This window comes from Aphelocoma coerulescens, chromosome 2 (genome assembly GCF_041296385.1).
Source record: "Aphelocoma coerulescens isolate FSJ_1873_10779 chromosome 2, UR_Acoe_1.0, whole genome shotgun sequence".
Classification (NCBI taxonomy): domain Eukaryota; kingdom Metazoa; phylum Chordata; class Aves; order Passeriformes; family Corvidae; genus Aphelocoma; species Aphelocoma coerulescens.
Genome location: NC_091015.1, coordinates 10,737,426 through 10,752,621, shown reverse-complemented (window position 1 = coordinate 10,752,621; position 15,196 = coordinate 10,737,426). Strand labels below are relative to the sequence as shown.

Genomic DNA, 15,196 nt, shown 5'->3' with positions numbered 1-15,196 from the left:
CCAGCAGAAGCTTCTCAGAGCTTAGCCAGCAGCTCACCCCTTACATCCTTGCAGCCAGCCTGTGTTATCAGGGTAGAAAGAAATCCAAACATGACCATGGCCCCACAGAAAATGTGAGGACCATTCTCTGTCCCCTAAGAATGGCTGGGACTTTCTCTGTGCATGGGACTGACACAGGCTGTGCAGGTGGCATGATCAAGTCTGACAATAACAAACCAAACCCTGGGAAGGGCTCTGTGCCCAGTGCTGTTTGGAGTAAAGCAGGCAGCCACACAGTGCTCTGCTTGGAAAGGGATCAAGTGCATCACTCCTGGGATGGGCTGCCTTGTACACTGGTTAGACTCATATTTACTTCCTCCGCTTGTCTCTGCCCCAAGCAATGGACAGGAGGACTGGAGGATGTATCGGAGATGTAATACATTTAAACAAACTCATCAGAAATGACAGAAATTTTATAGGATGATTATTTAGCCAGCAGCACATTTTGGATCTCATTCAGGACACCAGTGAGATGATTCTCCATTCTCAGCCATGCCTCTGTTGTGACACAGAGCACTGCCTTGCAGCATGGACACTGCACAAGCGTGGTCCAGAGCAGTGGGGGACTCACTGGTCCAACAATGGAGTGTTCCCTCCATAGCTCCCCACTGCCATTTCATTCCCTTCCTGGCACTCCTGGCAATCACACTCTCCCATTTCTTTTCTTTGATACAGATCATCCTTTACATCAGGAATTGCTCCCATCATGATGCTCTGGCTTTTCCAGGTCTTATCTGGATTTATCTACAGTTTTTGCAATATTAGTTGTTGCTGATGCAGAAACTAAAAGTATCTGCAATTGAATTTGACAGAAAGGCACTCACTTACTAAACTGGGATCTGAGTCCAGACCAAATTATTGTTTCAAATGCTATGAAGGTCTGTCAGATCATTTCCTAGTCTGGATTCATGATGCTGACAACACAAGAGGCTATGGTGTGAGCAGAAATGGTCAATGTATTTATTGCAAATAGATTATTCAATGCATTGGCCCATTTTTCTGTTTGTGAATCATTTCTGTTTTCTAATAATGTGTTCATAAGCATTCACCCACATGAATTATAGAATAATTATCATCCTAAGGGAGTTTTACAAACTATTCACATTTTACTAGTAATTATCAAGCAGTTCATTTAAGTCACATGCCATCCATTATGCTTCATCTTTGAGTGATGTAATCTTTTCTTAAAACAGAAGGCTAATGACTAATAGAAGCAGACCTTTAGGGACAAGTAAACATTCAGATCATGCAAAAAAACCCCATGCTAGAAATAATAAACCAACCATTATACAGATATATGAGGAAATCTCCTAAAAAGAGCTGAGCAACAATTTCTTTTCTTTTTTTTTTTTTTTGGCTATTCTGACAGCCCTAGGCATAATTTCAGCTACTATGATGACAATTGTAATGTGAGTTGTTTTCTTTCTTTACTGACAGGTACCAGCAGTGCAGAAGTAAAGGAAAATCGAAACATTGGCAACCTGGAGGATCATCCAGTAGCATCTACTGACAGGGCAAGAGGGGGAACACCTAGCAGTAAGAGGAAAAGACCCTTAGAGGAAGGCAATAATGGCCATTTCTGCAAACTGCAGCTTATCTGGAAGAAAGTTTCATGGTCAGTGACACCAAAGAATGCTCTGGTTCAGCTACACGAACTTAAACCAGGATTACAATATAAAATGGTTTCCCAGACAGGTCCAGTGCATGCTCCAGTCTTTGCTGTCGCTGTGGAAGTAAATGGACTTACATTTGAAGGCACAGGCCCCACAAAAAAGAAAGCCAAAATGCGTGCCGCAGAGTTAGCTCTGAAGTCATTCGTTCAGTTCCCCAACGCCTGCCAAGCCCACTTCGCCATGGGAAACTGCATCAGCCCATCCACGGACTTCACTTCTGATCAGGCAGACTTTCCAGACACTCTGTTCAAGGAGTTTGAACCATCCACACACAGCGAGGACTTCTCAGTCTACAAGCCCGTCAATAACGAGCTGCTCTCCACCGCCTACCGACACGGGCGCTTACTCTGCCACACGCTGGACCTGATGGGCCACGCCAAGCCAGGCAAGCACAGGATGGCCAAAGCGGAGAGCGAGAAGAACCCGGTGGTGCTGCTCAATGAGCTGCGCTCGGGCCTGCGCTACGTCTGCCTCTCGGAGACGGTGGAGAAGCAGCACATCAAGAGCTTTGTGATGGCCGTGAGAGTGGACGGGAGAACATTTGAAGGCTCAGGACGTAGCAAGAAGCTGGCCAAGGGTCAAGCGGCGCAGGCGGCCTTGCAGGCCCTCTTTAACATTCGTCTGCCCAGCCACATTCCCAGCAGAAGCAAATGTCACCATTTGCCACAGGTGAGAGCTCCTGGGTAGCTGCCACCACGTTGAAGGAACTCTTTCGATGAGTGGGATCAGTATTGCTGTAGCTGTTGTTGGTCTACCAGATGGTTCTTCTGATGTTGCAGCAAGTGTCATGCCACAAAAGAGCTCTTTCCCCATAAAAAGAGCCACAGGCAAAAGCTTGGAGATAGTACCCTGAAATTACTGGGTACAGTTTGGAGCTCATTCCACAGGAGGCATAGAGGAGAGGGCAAAATATAAGGAGAAATACCAACATTTCACTTTGCTAGAGAAAATGGTACGTTGACACAGGCAGAAAATAGGTCATTCTGTGGTACTGCATCTTTCTTTACAGAGAGGAGCCCATATATAAAGGGATGCTCCTCCTTTTAGAGTTAATTTTTGATGAGGACCATGCCATTCAGAGGAGACATCAGTGCTAAGGAATATGCCTGTGTCAGAGCAATTCTGCCACTGGAAAAGGGAAAGATTTTTGTTTATTATGAGCTTACTATTGGGGTTGACTTTGGTTGGTTGGTTGGTTTGATTTGAGGGCTTGGGGTTTTTTGGTTTGTTTTTTGTTTTCAGATATGCCTCCAACAGCACAATGGATACTGAAAGCTTTGAATTTTTCCTGGAAAAATGTAGAGACTATTGTTGTATTCATACAGAAAATATAGATCTGAGGTGCATACTTAGCACATCAAAATTTCGTAGTTGGTCATAGGCCAAAGGCTATCTTAGCATTACTCAGATGTGTCCATTTTCTTAGTTCAAAGGAAGTCAGGATTTGCAGACACTGGGAAGCATTAATGGGTTCAAGTGATTTATTGATTTATTTGCGGTATCAGAAAAGGTTTGATTCACCAGCACCAGGAGGTGTTCTACAGCTACAAAGCTCCCTTTATGAAGGGAGCTGTTAATGTCCAGGATTTAATGCACAGCACTAGGAGCACTAAGAGTCGTTGTGCTGTTGGCTTGCTGTGAGACCCTAGGCAAGTCATTTAAATTCAGTGTGCCTGTAATAAAAATGAGCATATTATATGAAAGAACACTTCAAGATCCTTAAGTAGTGTGTAAATGCAAATTATGAGTAGCAATTCTCATTAACATTAGTAAAGATGGTCATTATATGTTCAAGGAGTTTGATAGCAGATTAATCCTTTAGGTAACATGATTGCCTGCAGGACCCAGGAATTATATTTGGTGACCCAGAAGTTTCCTGTCTAAGTTTCCAAAAAGGAAACATTGCAAATGTGAGAATTTCTAAAATACTTCATAATCCTCCACCTTTCTTTTAATTCCAGTTTGCAAACTCCATGAACCTGTGAGATTATAACATAGTTCAATAATAGCAGTGATCTTCACAAAGTGATTTGCAGGCATTTTGGAAACCTTAGCCAAGATGGCAGTTTCACCTTTCCAGTGGTCCTTCAAAGTACACATAGTTTTAAATGAGATACCTCTAGTGTTTCCTACCCAAATTAATTCTGGTTATAAGCAATCCCATTCTGCTGGTTGCTTTGTTGCCCCCAGTGAACTTTGCTGGGTGTGTCAGCAGGTAAATACATGTATTTATTGACCTCTGGTTTTTCATGTTCTGAAACTGCACCACAAGGATTATTGCCTCACTTCCTGAGCTCTCTGAAATATTCCCTGGTTTCTTGGCTTCATCCTGACCTTCTGCCTGAATATCACATTTTACTTCAGTCTCCAACTGTTCATTAAGTGACATATTCTCCAGTGTATGTTCCCTTTTTAATGGCCTTTTCTCCTTTCTGTAGACTGCTGCCCTCCTTATCTTCTTCCCTTCACTGTTCTGGAAGTATAAATGTCAGTGAAAAGGTGTCACTGAACTTTCTCTGTCAGTATTTTTTGAGTGGTTATGCATTGTCCCAACTAAAAGATTACTTTTAATGCCAGCATTCAGCACATTAATTGAGAGATAAGCCTCAACACTGATTTCTGCTGACCTCCTTACAAGCTGCTCTCATCAACAGATATAGCAGCTGTGACAGAAAACCTGAGTTTGTGTTACTTGCTAAGTCATAATTCAAATTCCACAGAAACCAACAGACATACTTAGTGCACTGACTTCAGCTTAAGCATTAAATCCAGAAGCATCTTTTCTAGTTCTCACTGTGCTATGCAATACCTCATCATGTGACTGCCTTTGCTCACTGCCTCAGTCAGCCCATCTGGTGTTTGGTCAGTCGAAGCAGTGTAACCATACTGGGGAGGGAGAGTGCAGCTCTCAGTATCTGTGGTCAGAGGCAGCTGCTCCAAGCGCTGTTTCAGCTCCTTCTTGTCTCCCTGATCTTGTGGGAACCACATTTTCAAAGACATGCTTCAAGCCAAGTTTTCAAAACTGTTCCTACTTAGTAGTCTTGGTTTCTGTCCATAAGTGTTTAAAAGCAGGAGAGGACCCTGGAACGCAAATAGCTTGGGAGTAGAATTTAAAATATTAGGAGGGATTGATTTCTTCACAGAATAAGGAGCAACTATTGTCCTATACAACCATTTACTCTTTTCATGTGCTTCATTTTATTTGTTAGAATATCAAACAGTTAATTCATTGGCAGTGGGGACAGGCAAACAAGATCAGCTGTCAGAGTTTCACCCCTATTTTGAGTATTTTGTATAATCCAGGAGTGTGTTTATCTCTGTTTATCCTTTACAAAGAGTACTCCAACTTTTCATGTCTGTGCTCCTGTTCCCCTTGCTATTATCAGTGGTGTTAGGAGGCTACAATTTGCCTTTTTGTGGTTACAGCCTGACTGGAAACAGGAAATAGCCAAAAATCACGTAACACCAGTAGTCCAGTTACCCTGAACTTTCACAATGTCCAAGAAATTTTCAAAAAAAGCAGTTGTACTTAAGTGCTGGGCCTCCAAATCGTTGATATTTCTGCCTTGCTCATCAGTGCTCCCAGGGGACCTGGTGTCCCTCAGCCTGGGCCTTGGGTGTGCCATTGGATGGACAGACTAAAGGAAAGTTCTGCTGACTAAAGGAAATTCAATGTAAAACGTCAAAAGAGGCACAGTAAGAGGAACTACCTAAAGGAGGGTATATCCAGGTGGGGGTTGGCCTCTACTCCCAAGCATCCAGTGACAGGACAAGAGGATGTGGTCTCAAGCTGTGCCAGGTTGGTTCTGGTTGGACATCAGGAAGAATTTCTTCCCTGACAGGGTGGTTAAGCATTGGAGTGGACTGCTGAGGGACGTGGTGGAGTCACCAACCCTGGAAGTGTTCAAGAAACGATTGGACATGGCCCTTAGTAATGTCGTTTAGTTGGCATGGTGATGTTCAGTCAAAGGTTGGACTTGATGATTTTGGAAATCTTTTCCAACCTTAACGATTCTGTGACTTTGTGATTCCGTATCATCCAGTTTGTCCAGAGAGGTGCTGGAGGCTTCCTGAACCACCAGGAAATGCACAGCATGGATGTAAAACCCTGTCATCTTGATCTCTTCTAATTCAGGTGAAACAAAGGGCTACAAGAATAGCAAAGCCAGAAATAGATAAACTCCCTGGGTCATCTTCAATCCAACTTGCTTCTTCAGCTGCCTCTCCTGAAAACACTTACTGAAAACACACCCTGAAATTCTGAGCACTTTACAATACCAGATCTTTCTTAAAAGAACATTGCTGTGCCTCTGACTTCTTTCCTGTGATTGCTGCACAGTGTGTTTGGGCTAACTGCAAAATTATACACAAAAGGTAAACAAAAGCATCTCAGAATTTACACCAGGAAAAAAAATTAATAATTTAAAGCCACGATAACTGAGATTATGCCTTCTTTACTGCCATCAGCAGTGCATTAATCCACTTCTGTGAGTCTCATACAGGTACAATAGTGCACTTGCCTGTGTATAGGATGAAGAGAAGGTAGCTGAGATAACCCAAGAACCACCTGAAATGGTCACAAGATTTGCCCATCAATCTGCCAGTTCTTCCTCAACCAGATGTTTGATCTGTGCTAGGCACTGAAGTGCAAGATAAATACTATTGATGGTCAGAGACTGGGCACACGATGTTGATCAGAATAGCAAAGATAGGAGCCTGGAGATCTGCTAAACCCATGGCAGAGGTAAAGTGAATCAGGAGAATGGAAATTACAACTCTTCACTGCACCTTGTATAAGGAACTAAATATTATTCCTTGTTTCCTGGCATACTTGGTCTGAACTCATATTCTCCATCAAATAAAATGTAATTTCTTCAATTATCAGCTTTCATGGAAGTCTGACAATTGTTTCTTCCCACTTTGGAAGCTCATGTTCTTACATTCCAATGCAGGAGGCAACATCAGAGGGTGCTTACCTAACCAGCCCTAATGAGTGCAGTGGTAGAAATTCATCCATCCCAGGCTTTCCAAGTGCAGTGTGTTCAGTTCAGGAGATCGAGGTGGCCTCCAGCTGCATCTGACCAACTGACAATTGTTTTTCTAATCTTGTAGTCCTTCTAACCTGTCTTAGTCTAAATGGCATTTTTACTGCTGTAGAACAATACCATTAGTACTGCCATAACAAATTAGTAAAAGAGGAGTGCTTGGATTTCAAATGGACCTAAATTAGAAAAGAATAGGTGTGAAAATCACATTCACTCTGCTTTGAAATGGCTTAATGCTGCTGTTGCTCTTTCACATCCAGAGCCTCCAGAGCAGTGGTTGTCTATTTATTTTAACAAAACCTCGTTGTGTTTTGTGTGTGTGTCATCAAAAATAAGCAGGGTTTCTCTCTTTGGCAAATACAGCTAACCTTTTGGATCCAGTTAAATCCCCTATTTGCCAAAAGCTTCATTTGCAGGCTAAAGCAACCTCAATCCTAGATTGCAGTGATTCTTTACTTTGAGCAGGTCAAGGATTCCTGCCAGTTAACTTCAGTGTCACCTTGGTGAGAAGGTGGCATCATCATGGGAAGAACAACCACCATGTCAGGGAAAGCCACATACCCCGCACCTCTCATCCTCTTCCCTCCAGAAACCTGTTCCCCTGTGTTGTGAAACTGGTTCATTTTCATGCAGTGTCAGTTGTTTCTGCCTCCTTAACTTTATTTCTCTCACTATCCTCGTTCACCAACTCCCTGGCAGCTGTGGTCTCTCGCCTGTGTCGCAGTTAAGCCAGGGCTGAGGTTGGCAGTGATATATTTGACTCCAGTGCGAAGAGCAGCAGCACATGGGGTAGGCACTGAGCTTTGAGAAGCTGTTCCAGCAGGTTTCTGTGAAAAGCTTTGTCTGGTCAACCAAGCAGGTACATTGTTTTATAACCTAGTCTGTTTTCTCCTGCACAAGGAGAAACAGCTGATAGGTGTGCATAGCTCCTGACAGGGGCATGCAAGAAAGAGAAATGGTGGGGACCAGAGAGATGCCTCTGCAATGCAAATAACATTTGATTTTCAACCATCTATTTCTTACTCTGTAGGTGGGGAAAGTTTATAATCAGAGCTACAGGCAATCAAGAAATTTATAGGATTACAGTTTTTTTAAGCAAAACAATGGCAAAAGAACCAATTTAGAGGCACAGCATTAGTTTACTGGATACTGTTATTATTATCTTGGCTGCCAATTAGATTGTAGTCACTTTTAGGCTCACAGTTGAGGAACCAGGACCACCTCTCACCCTTCATACAAGTCCAATATAAAAGATTATAATAATCCCCTTCTTGAGTCTCAGATGAAGAAATTACTTTGGTTTAATGTATATAATCCATGCAAGATCAAACAGAGATGCAGAATGGCTACCTACATGGAATTACAGGAAACAAATTAACAGGGTAGAAAGGACTCTGCTCACTAGCTCTCATAGCATCAGCACATATATGTAGACACATTAAAGGGTTTGCATGTGAAAACCAGTCATCACTGCAAAAAACCAGACTACGTTGCATCAGCTGAGCTCCAAGAATGCTGCAGTTCTCTGCTGCAGAAAGAAGTTGGTGTATCCGTTTCCACACTCCCTGCCTCTCTCTTTTGCTCCTCAGTTGCAGTTCTGTGTAACTCCCAGCCATAGATAACTCCAATCCCCAAACGGTTCCCCTGCACTCGTCTTTAAGTCCTATGTGATATAGAGCATGCTCAGGGCTTTCAGAGCATTAGGTATGCTAAACAAAACTCCTAATGGAGATGTTAAATTCTAAATGTACCACTCACCTAATTAATAATACTTAGAGGAACTGCAATAATCGTGGTAATTAGTTAATGAATGGCCAATCTTAATTTACAGAAGTGAAAAAATAATTGTAATATCTTCAAGGAAAAAAATCTATAAGGCTGAAAGGTATTTTTCTACATTATTTAAGTTTATAAGCAATCCAAAGCTCTTCTTCCTCTGAAAAGAAAGGAAAATCAAAATTATCTCATTTTTCCTTATAAAGACTGTAAGAGTCCATGGTGATTACAGTTCATTTAGAATAGGGTAAATCTGATTTAACCATCTAACTTGGCTGCTGGGTGCTCTTTTAGCTCTTTAGTAGTTGAAAATACTTCGTACCATCCATGCATCCACAGGAACAGTGTTTGATTTCTTCCCTTCAGATTCTAGATTGCTTATTAAACGTGGCTAGTGAGACACAGCGTGGACTCTGCTGACTTGTGCTCTTCACCTCAATAAACCAGCTTTGTCTATCTGTGAAGCTGATGATGTGGATCTGATTTGTGAAGAATTATTATTTGTGTGACCGACCCATTAGGGTGAGACAGTTTGTGCAGAATGATTAGGGCTCCAGCAACCAGCAGACCTAGTTAGTGCATGAAAGCTGAATCCCAGTCTGGTGTCATCCAGACATAAAACCTTCTTCTAAACCAGACACTCTCGCAGCTGTCAGAGTTGCTTCTGTTGTTTTCTGGCTTTGGAAGTGAGCTAGGGACACTTCAAAAAGCTCCCAGCAAGCTGGACCTCGTTAAAGCTCCCACTTAATCTTGGACTTGCATCCTGATTTTGTTTATAATGCTCCATTATTACCTACTAAATACAAGCCATGATTGTTCTGCTCTGCTAAATGGAGCTGTAATACAAGAGCCCGGAGTGAATTTTTCTTTGGTTGACTTCCATGAAAAGCATTTTGTGTTTGAGCTGGAGTGTTACAGTCATGCCAAAACCACGTTCTTTATCTATTTTTATCTGTAGTCACATCTAGGAAGCCTTAATTATTCCAGCAGATTTTTCCTTCTATGTACAGAGTACCAGAAGCAAGCTCCTAGCATTTATTCTACGACGACTACCTCCCTCTTGTGGTCCTTGTGCCAGCCCTGTGGCAAGCAGATCATCGTGTGAGGGGAAATCTAACAACTCAAAATGCCAGCACACGTTGGAGGGCAGTGGTCCAGAGCCTCCCAGTGATGCTGCTGGGAATCCCAGTGCCACATGCGGCAGAGGGACCACTCCCTTTCACTGAAGAGGGAACATCTCTGCCCACGTTATTTTTCTTGCAAGTGTTAGCCTTTAAATACTGAATTTGTGTAGTAGTCATGGAAAAAACCAACAGTTTTTCCTGCCCCTTAGTCTCAGCTAAAATGTCCATGCATAGTGCATTGTGAAAGGATTATGTACATACACGCACACACACAAAATAGTATGCGGGTCATAAAATTCAATAGGGGAAATGTTTTCAGGGCTTAGTCTTAGGATTGTTGAGAAGTAATGGACAGAAGAGACTTTGGACTTGTTATACTGGATGTAAAATGTGATTCATGTGTTTAGACATTTATACAACCAGAGAGAAGTGGCTCCGGCTCTTTGAGATAGTAAAATCCTTAGTTGTTTACAAAGTGCTTTCTTTATATGAACATTTTACAAGTGAGTTTGGATTTTTAGTGAGAGCAAAATTTTAGAGCAAGGGTGTTGATTTTTTTCTCTTTGCACATACATGATGCATGATATGAACTTTTGCTAAGAGTAAATATTTTTACAAACTTCTGAGAAATATAAATGGGAGATACATACAAGTAATCACTGGGATAGTGGGTAAATTATTCACCTTTTTTATCACATTTTATTCAATCAAAGCAATCAGAATTGTCTATGTCTCATGATATCCCTTCTTAGACTGTATTCGAAGACACATAAATATCAATGCATCCATTAAACTTTTCTCCTCTACCTTTAATACTGCAATATTATTGTTTAGACAAATTCATGCTGCTTTTTCATCCTGTCCAGTTTTCTAATTGGCAAGTCACAGTCTACTTCCAAGCGAGCTGTTATTTCCTATTTGTCTTCTGAACCGGAGTAGACATTTGATATGAAAATACCTAAGCATGATTGCTCTTACCCTACTTGTCATCACATCTGCTGCAGACACCAGCCTCACAATCAGACCTGAATTCAGACCATGGTACCTTAAAATCAGTGCTAAAGTAAGATGTCATCCAAATGGGCCCATGCTACTGAAGCCATGCTAATTTGCAATTCCTTTTGTGCTGTCTCTTCTTGCTCTCTTTATCCAGTTCATCTTTAAAAACTAAAGGTGGAAAGAGTACATTCCCTGAGCAAACAGTCAATTAACAAAAGAATATGGTTTGGTTTGTTCAGAAAAATAGTCTAAGCATCCCTTGATTTTTAAGTTTTCTGTTCTTGTTGACTTCTCTTCTTATTGAGTTCCTATTTTTAGGCTATCTTCTATGAACTGGGCACTAATCCTCACAGAAGTAATTATAATCAACTCCTTTCCCTCTTATGTGGGTCATTGCTTTATTAGGTTAAACACAAGGAATAATGTGTGTCCCCAAGGTCTGGTGGGGAGAGTGGAGACAGCTACACTGCCTTCATTTCTTGCTTGGTAATTAGTTCTTATCCAAATCAACTTTGCCCTATACTTTTAAGGAATAATCCTCACAGGAATATTGAAGAACAAACTCATTACTCCTGAATCAGACCCTTCTTGTCTTCTACTCTCCTTGAAATACACACAAGTCATTCTAACCCCCGGTGCCTAATGACCCTTCTACACCCATCATATGGAGAACAACTCAGAACAGCACCACAAAGATACTGTTAGGGCTTAGTTTTCCTACTCTTTGCACAGAAGGAGTGTCCAAGAGAGTAGAAATGCTTGTTAAATCCTGACCCAGCTACACAGAAACCCTCCTGCAAACCAAGCTAGTGGCCATCAAAATGAAGCAGCCAAAAAAAAACTAGCTAGAAAAAAGTAGGGAGCAGTGGTTGGTAACACAGCAGTCAAGTTTCCTGAAGGCTTATGGTTATGGCAGCAGTGAGGGGCAGATGTGCTGATTGATGCACACTACAGGACACAAATCAGAGACACACTGAAGTTTTTGTGTCTGAGTATCAGCAATTTGCACAAAAAGGGAAATACATCACATAGCTGTTAAAATTGTGGTCTGAGCCAAAAGTTAGCAGGCACCACTTGGAAAGCAGCATGAAAATAGTGTCCTATAATAATGTTTATAGCTGCTCATAGCACAATCACATGGAGGGAAGAGGAATTGCCCATGAGGGTCACCAGTCCGGAAAACACCTTCAGAGATGCTAAAGGTAGTTATCAGCTCTTACCCAAGAAAACCAAAAAAAGCCATGGCACATAAATTCCTATGGATCCTATGGGTTACTGACTTGCAACTCAGCCCAAGGATTTTGCAATTCCCAGCAAGGACTAACAACACATTAAAACACAGTCATATTTTGCTGCCTTTTGTGGCATTGCATGTTCTTCCTTCAGTGCTCAATTTAATCCAATCAGGACTTTTTCCTATATGGAGTTACATGGACATTACCAGAACAGGGGGCATGAGTTATTGACACAAAGATATCTTTGTCCATTCTGTGCCTGACTTCTTCAAAAAATGCACCTTCAGTGCTGCAGCACATTCCTGCTGTTCATAATTCATACACATTTGTCTGTCTCTCTGATAGTTTGGGCATGGCCTAAACCATCAACATTTACTCTGGCAAGTGTCTCAGCATGGCTGGAGGAGTCTGTGGTCTGTATTTGCCCTTCCACCTGGTGCTGGCTACTAACTAGAGAAGATAGCAAGAAATTTTAAAATTTATTTATCTGCTAAATAAACTATTTTACTCAAATTCACAAAAAATCTGAAAAACAAAGCCACAAAGTATTGCCATATGAACTGTCAAGTAGAAGTTATTTTTCCCTTCCTTTTTTTTTATTTAAATGTACGATATTTTTTGTTACAATCATAATACTACTGATAGGAGATGCCCTCTGCCTTTCCAGGGCAAGAGCCTTCAGCTGCATATTTTATATTTTGACTTTGAGAGAGATCAAAGTACAAGAGGGATAGGCTACTGCTGTCACCATGCTCCAGAGAACACTGATGGGAAGAAATTATTAGCATTCCCCAAAACACTGACAAGCTACAGTGCATAGATTTTCCTTTTAAATTCTATATTCATTAAAAAAAAAAAAAGTAACAAGACTCAAATTTACTAGTCTTTGATACAGGTATTTTGAAATTTTTCCCTCTACGAATAGACAGGAGCCTAAATTTCTATCTTTGCCTGCATCTCTTCTTGGACATTTGTGAACTTAGAGAGATCTTAAGCCCTCCTCTCTCCAAAAGAAAAAAAGTTTTAAAATAGCATTCTCCTTTATGTAACAAAAATCAAGCAAGCAAGCCAAAGTAGATAGTCCTTACAGGCAGATTAACATCCTTGCCATGAAACAGAGCTAGAATCTAGCAGATATCTGAGCAAAGCTTCCCCGTGGCAGACCAGGAGCAACTTGTGCAAATCCAAGGGATCTGTTGGGGAGCCCTTGATAACAACAGGTTACCAGATAAACACCAACGAGGCTGAACTGAGCAGGGGCAGAGAAAGAAACATTGCAAAGACAAGCTGGGGGGGGGGGGGGGGGGGAACATGCTTCCAGGCTGCCTTTGACTGAAATTGAGCCAAACAAACTAAACACTCCTGCTGTAGTGGTTAGCAGCAGTCGGGTTTTTCTTCGCCCTTTCAAAACGTGAAGATGCCAGCAGGGGGATCAGCACAGGCCACTTGCCTCTCCTAGGCAGTGATATGTGGTGTGCAGGCGTAGGGCTGCTCCCAGCTGCAGATATGAGAGCACTTGCTGGAATCAGGAATAGAAGCTTAAAGTACAAAAATTACTCCATTGAGAACCTGGGAACAGTTTTTATGGAGTGAGGGGTGGAACTGACCCTCTTGGTGAAAATCAGACAAAACCCACAAGTCTGGGAAGGAAACTGTTGGAGTTACATCACAGTCTTGAAGTGAAATCCTTGCAAAGGCACGCATAGGGAATGCTTGACAGTAATTTGAGCTGTGTTTTGATACCTATGCCACGTTCTGTATTCTGGGAGCCTATTTTTTGCACATATGCTTGCTACCATTACAAATATTAAAAGTCCTTTTTGTGGTTGGGAAATTATGGTGAATAACTGAACTAACATAAACTAAACTTCCTCTGATCTACATTAGCATGAAGTCACAAAACAATGTGGGAAGATAATACCTTTATTCCATATTCCCACAGGCATAAACCAGAGCAGAATTTCAACCTATGGAATTACAGCAAATAAAACTTACCCTGAAATATGTTGCAGCAGTTTCTCATTCCATCATGCAGCTGATAAATAGCTAATCTCCAGTTCAGGCCTCTCTATTTAAATAAGCCCACTAAAAAGTTTAGCTATCTCTGACTGAACTACTTCAGCTGAATATCCTTAGTTCACTGCTTCTGGCTTCTATTAAATGCAATTCAGATAAATTCTGTTTTCTGCTAGTATTTGTTTCTCTCTTGACACAGCTGGTATCAGGTCCCACTAAGAGCTTTCAGACTGGAAGAAAAATCTGAAAAATATGTTACTTAGTAAGCATAACTAAGCAACTCTAATACCAGGAGGACAGAGGATTTCTTCTGTGTTAGCTGTTAACAAATACACTGCTCTCTACGGGCAGCCTCACCCCCACCATTAAAACTGGTGATTTTGCAGAGCTGTGACCAAAAAGGAAAAACGGGACCTGATCTTTCCCTGAAGCACAGCTGACAAGCAAGAGCTGTGAGACACCCTCGATTTGCTGCGTATTCTGCTTACCTGCTCCTCTGCTGTGGGAGCTGCCTCTTTCCCTGCTGGTGTCGGGCTGAGATCTGGCTGCAGGCAGGGAGTGGGCAGCTCTGCCCCTGCCAGGGCACATCTCCCATGGCACAGGCTCACATGTGTCTCCCTAAGTACTCAGCCTTATTTCCCCTTCCTAGCTCTGACTGTCCCGTTGCTGGTTTCTGTTTTCTGACACTTCCCACTATCAGAAGTGATCTCCTCTCTCCCAGCACACCCCATCCAGGCAGGAGCAGGCTGGAGCTGGAAGGAAGCAGCTGTGAGAACAATTCAGTGCGATTTTAGGTTAAATGTTAGCTGCCCCGTCCTTGTGATAATCGCTGGCATTAGAGCACATTAACACAATTGCACTTGCTGCAAATTAACAGCGATCGGTGCAGAGGCACAATATCAAGTGCAATAATAATACACACGTATGAAAAGCAACATGATCACCACCTAATTAATTAATAACTGGTTACTGATTAAAAGGGGAGCATTTGGAGCTAAACGTGTCCTTGACAACACTAACAGGATTGGTTTAGCACTGATTGTATTTTCCAATAAGACACATAAGTGCAAATAATTGCTTCCACTATATCATGGAATTAGTTCCCTGACAGTTCAGCTGATTACTTCAAGGTTTTATCTGTGTTTTGTAGCTGCAAGATCAGCTACCATTTTGCACCTTACCAGCTGGTAGTGAAACACTCTTCTGTTTACATGTATTGCATGTAATGTAGCAGGAGAAGCAGAATCAATACTGTAGATATATACAGTACCTGCATCACAAAGGTTACC

General features: G+C 41.8%; 1 protein-coding gene and 1 long non-coding RNA gene across 2 annotated transcripts in view; one reads left to right on the top strand and one right to left on the bottom strand.

The window, feature by feature from the left end:
• The window catches only part of LOC138105606 (uncharacterized), a 45,190-nt gene extending 30,644 nt beyond the window's left edge, over positions 1–14,546 (bottom strand). The window contains exon 1 of the long non-coding RNA XR_011148557.1: positions 14,396–14,546. This is a non-coding gene — a long non-coding RNA (uncharacterized lncRNA). The remainder of the gene's footprint in view (positions 1–14,395) is intronic.
• ADARB2 (adenosine deaminase RNA specific B2 (inactive)) overlaps positions 1–15,196 on the top strand; it is a 304,888-nt gene that overhangs the window by 202,697 nt on the left and 86,995 nt on the right. The window contains exon 3 of the mRNA XM_069005730.1: positions 1,477–2,381. Within this exon, the coding sequence (XP_068861831.1) occupies positions 1,477–2,381 (905 nt within the window). The remainder of the gene's footprint in view (positions 1–1,476; positions 2,382–15,196) is intronic.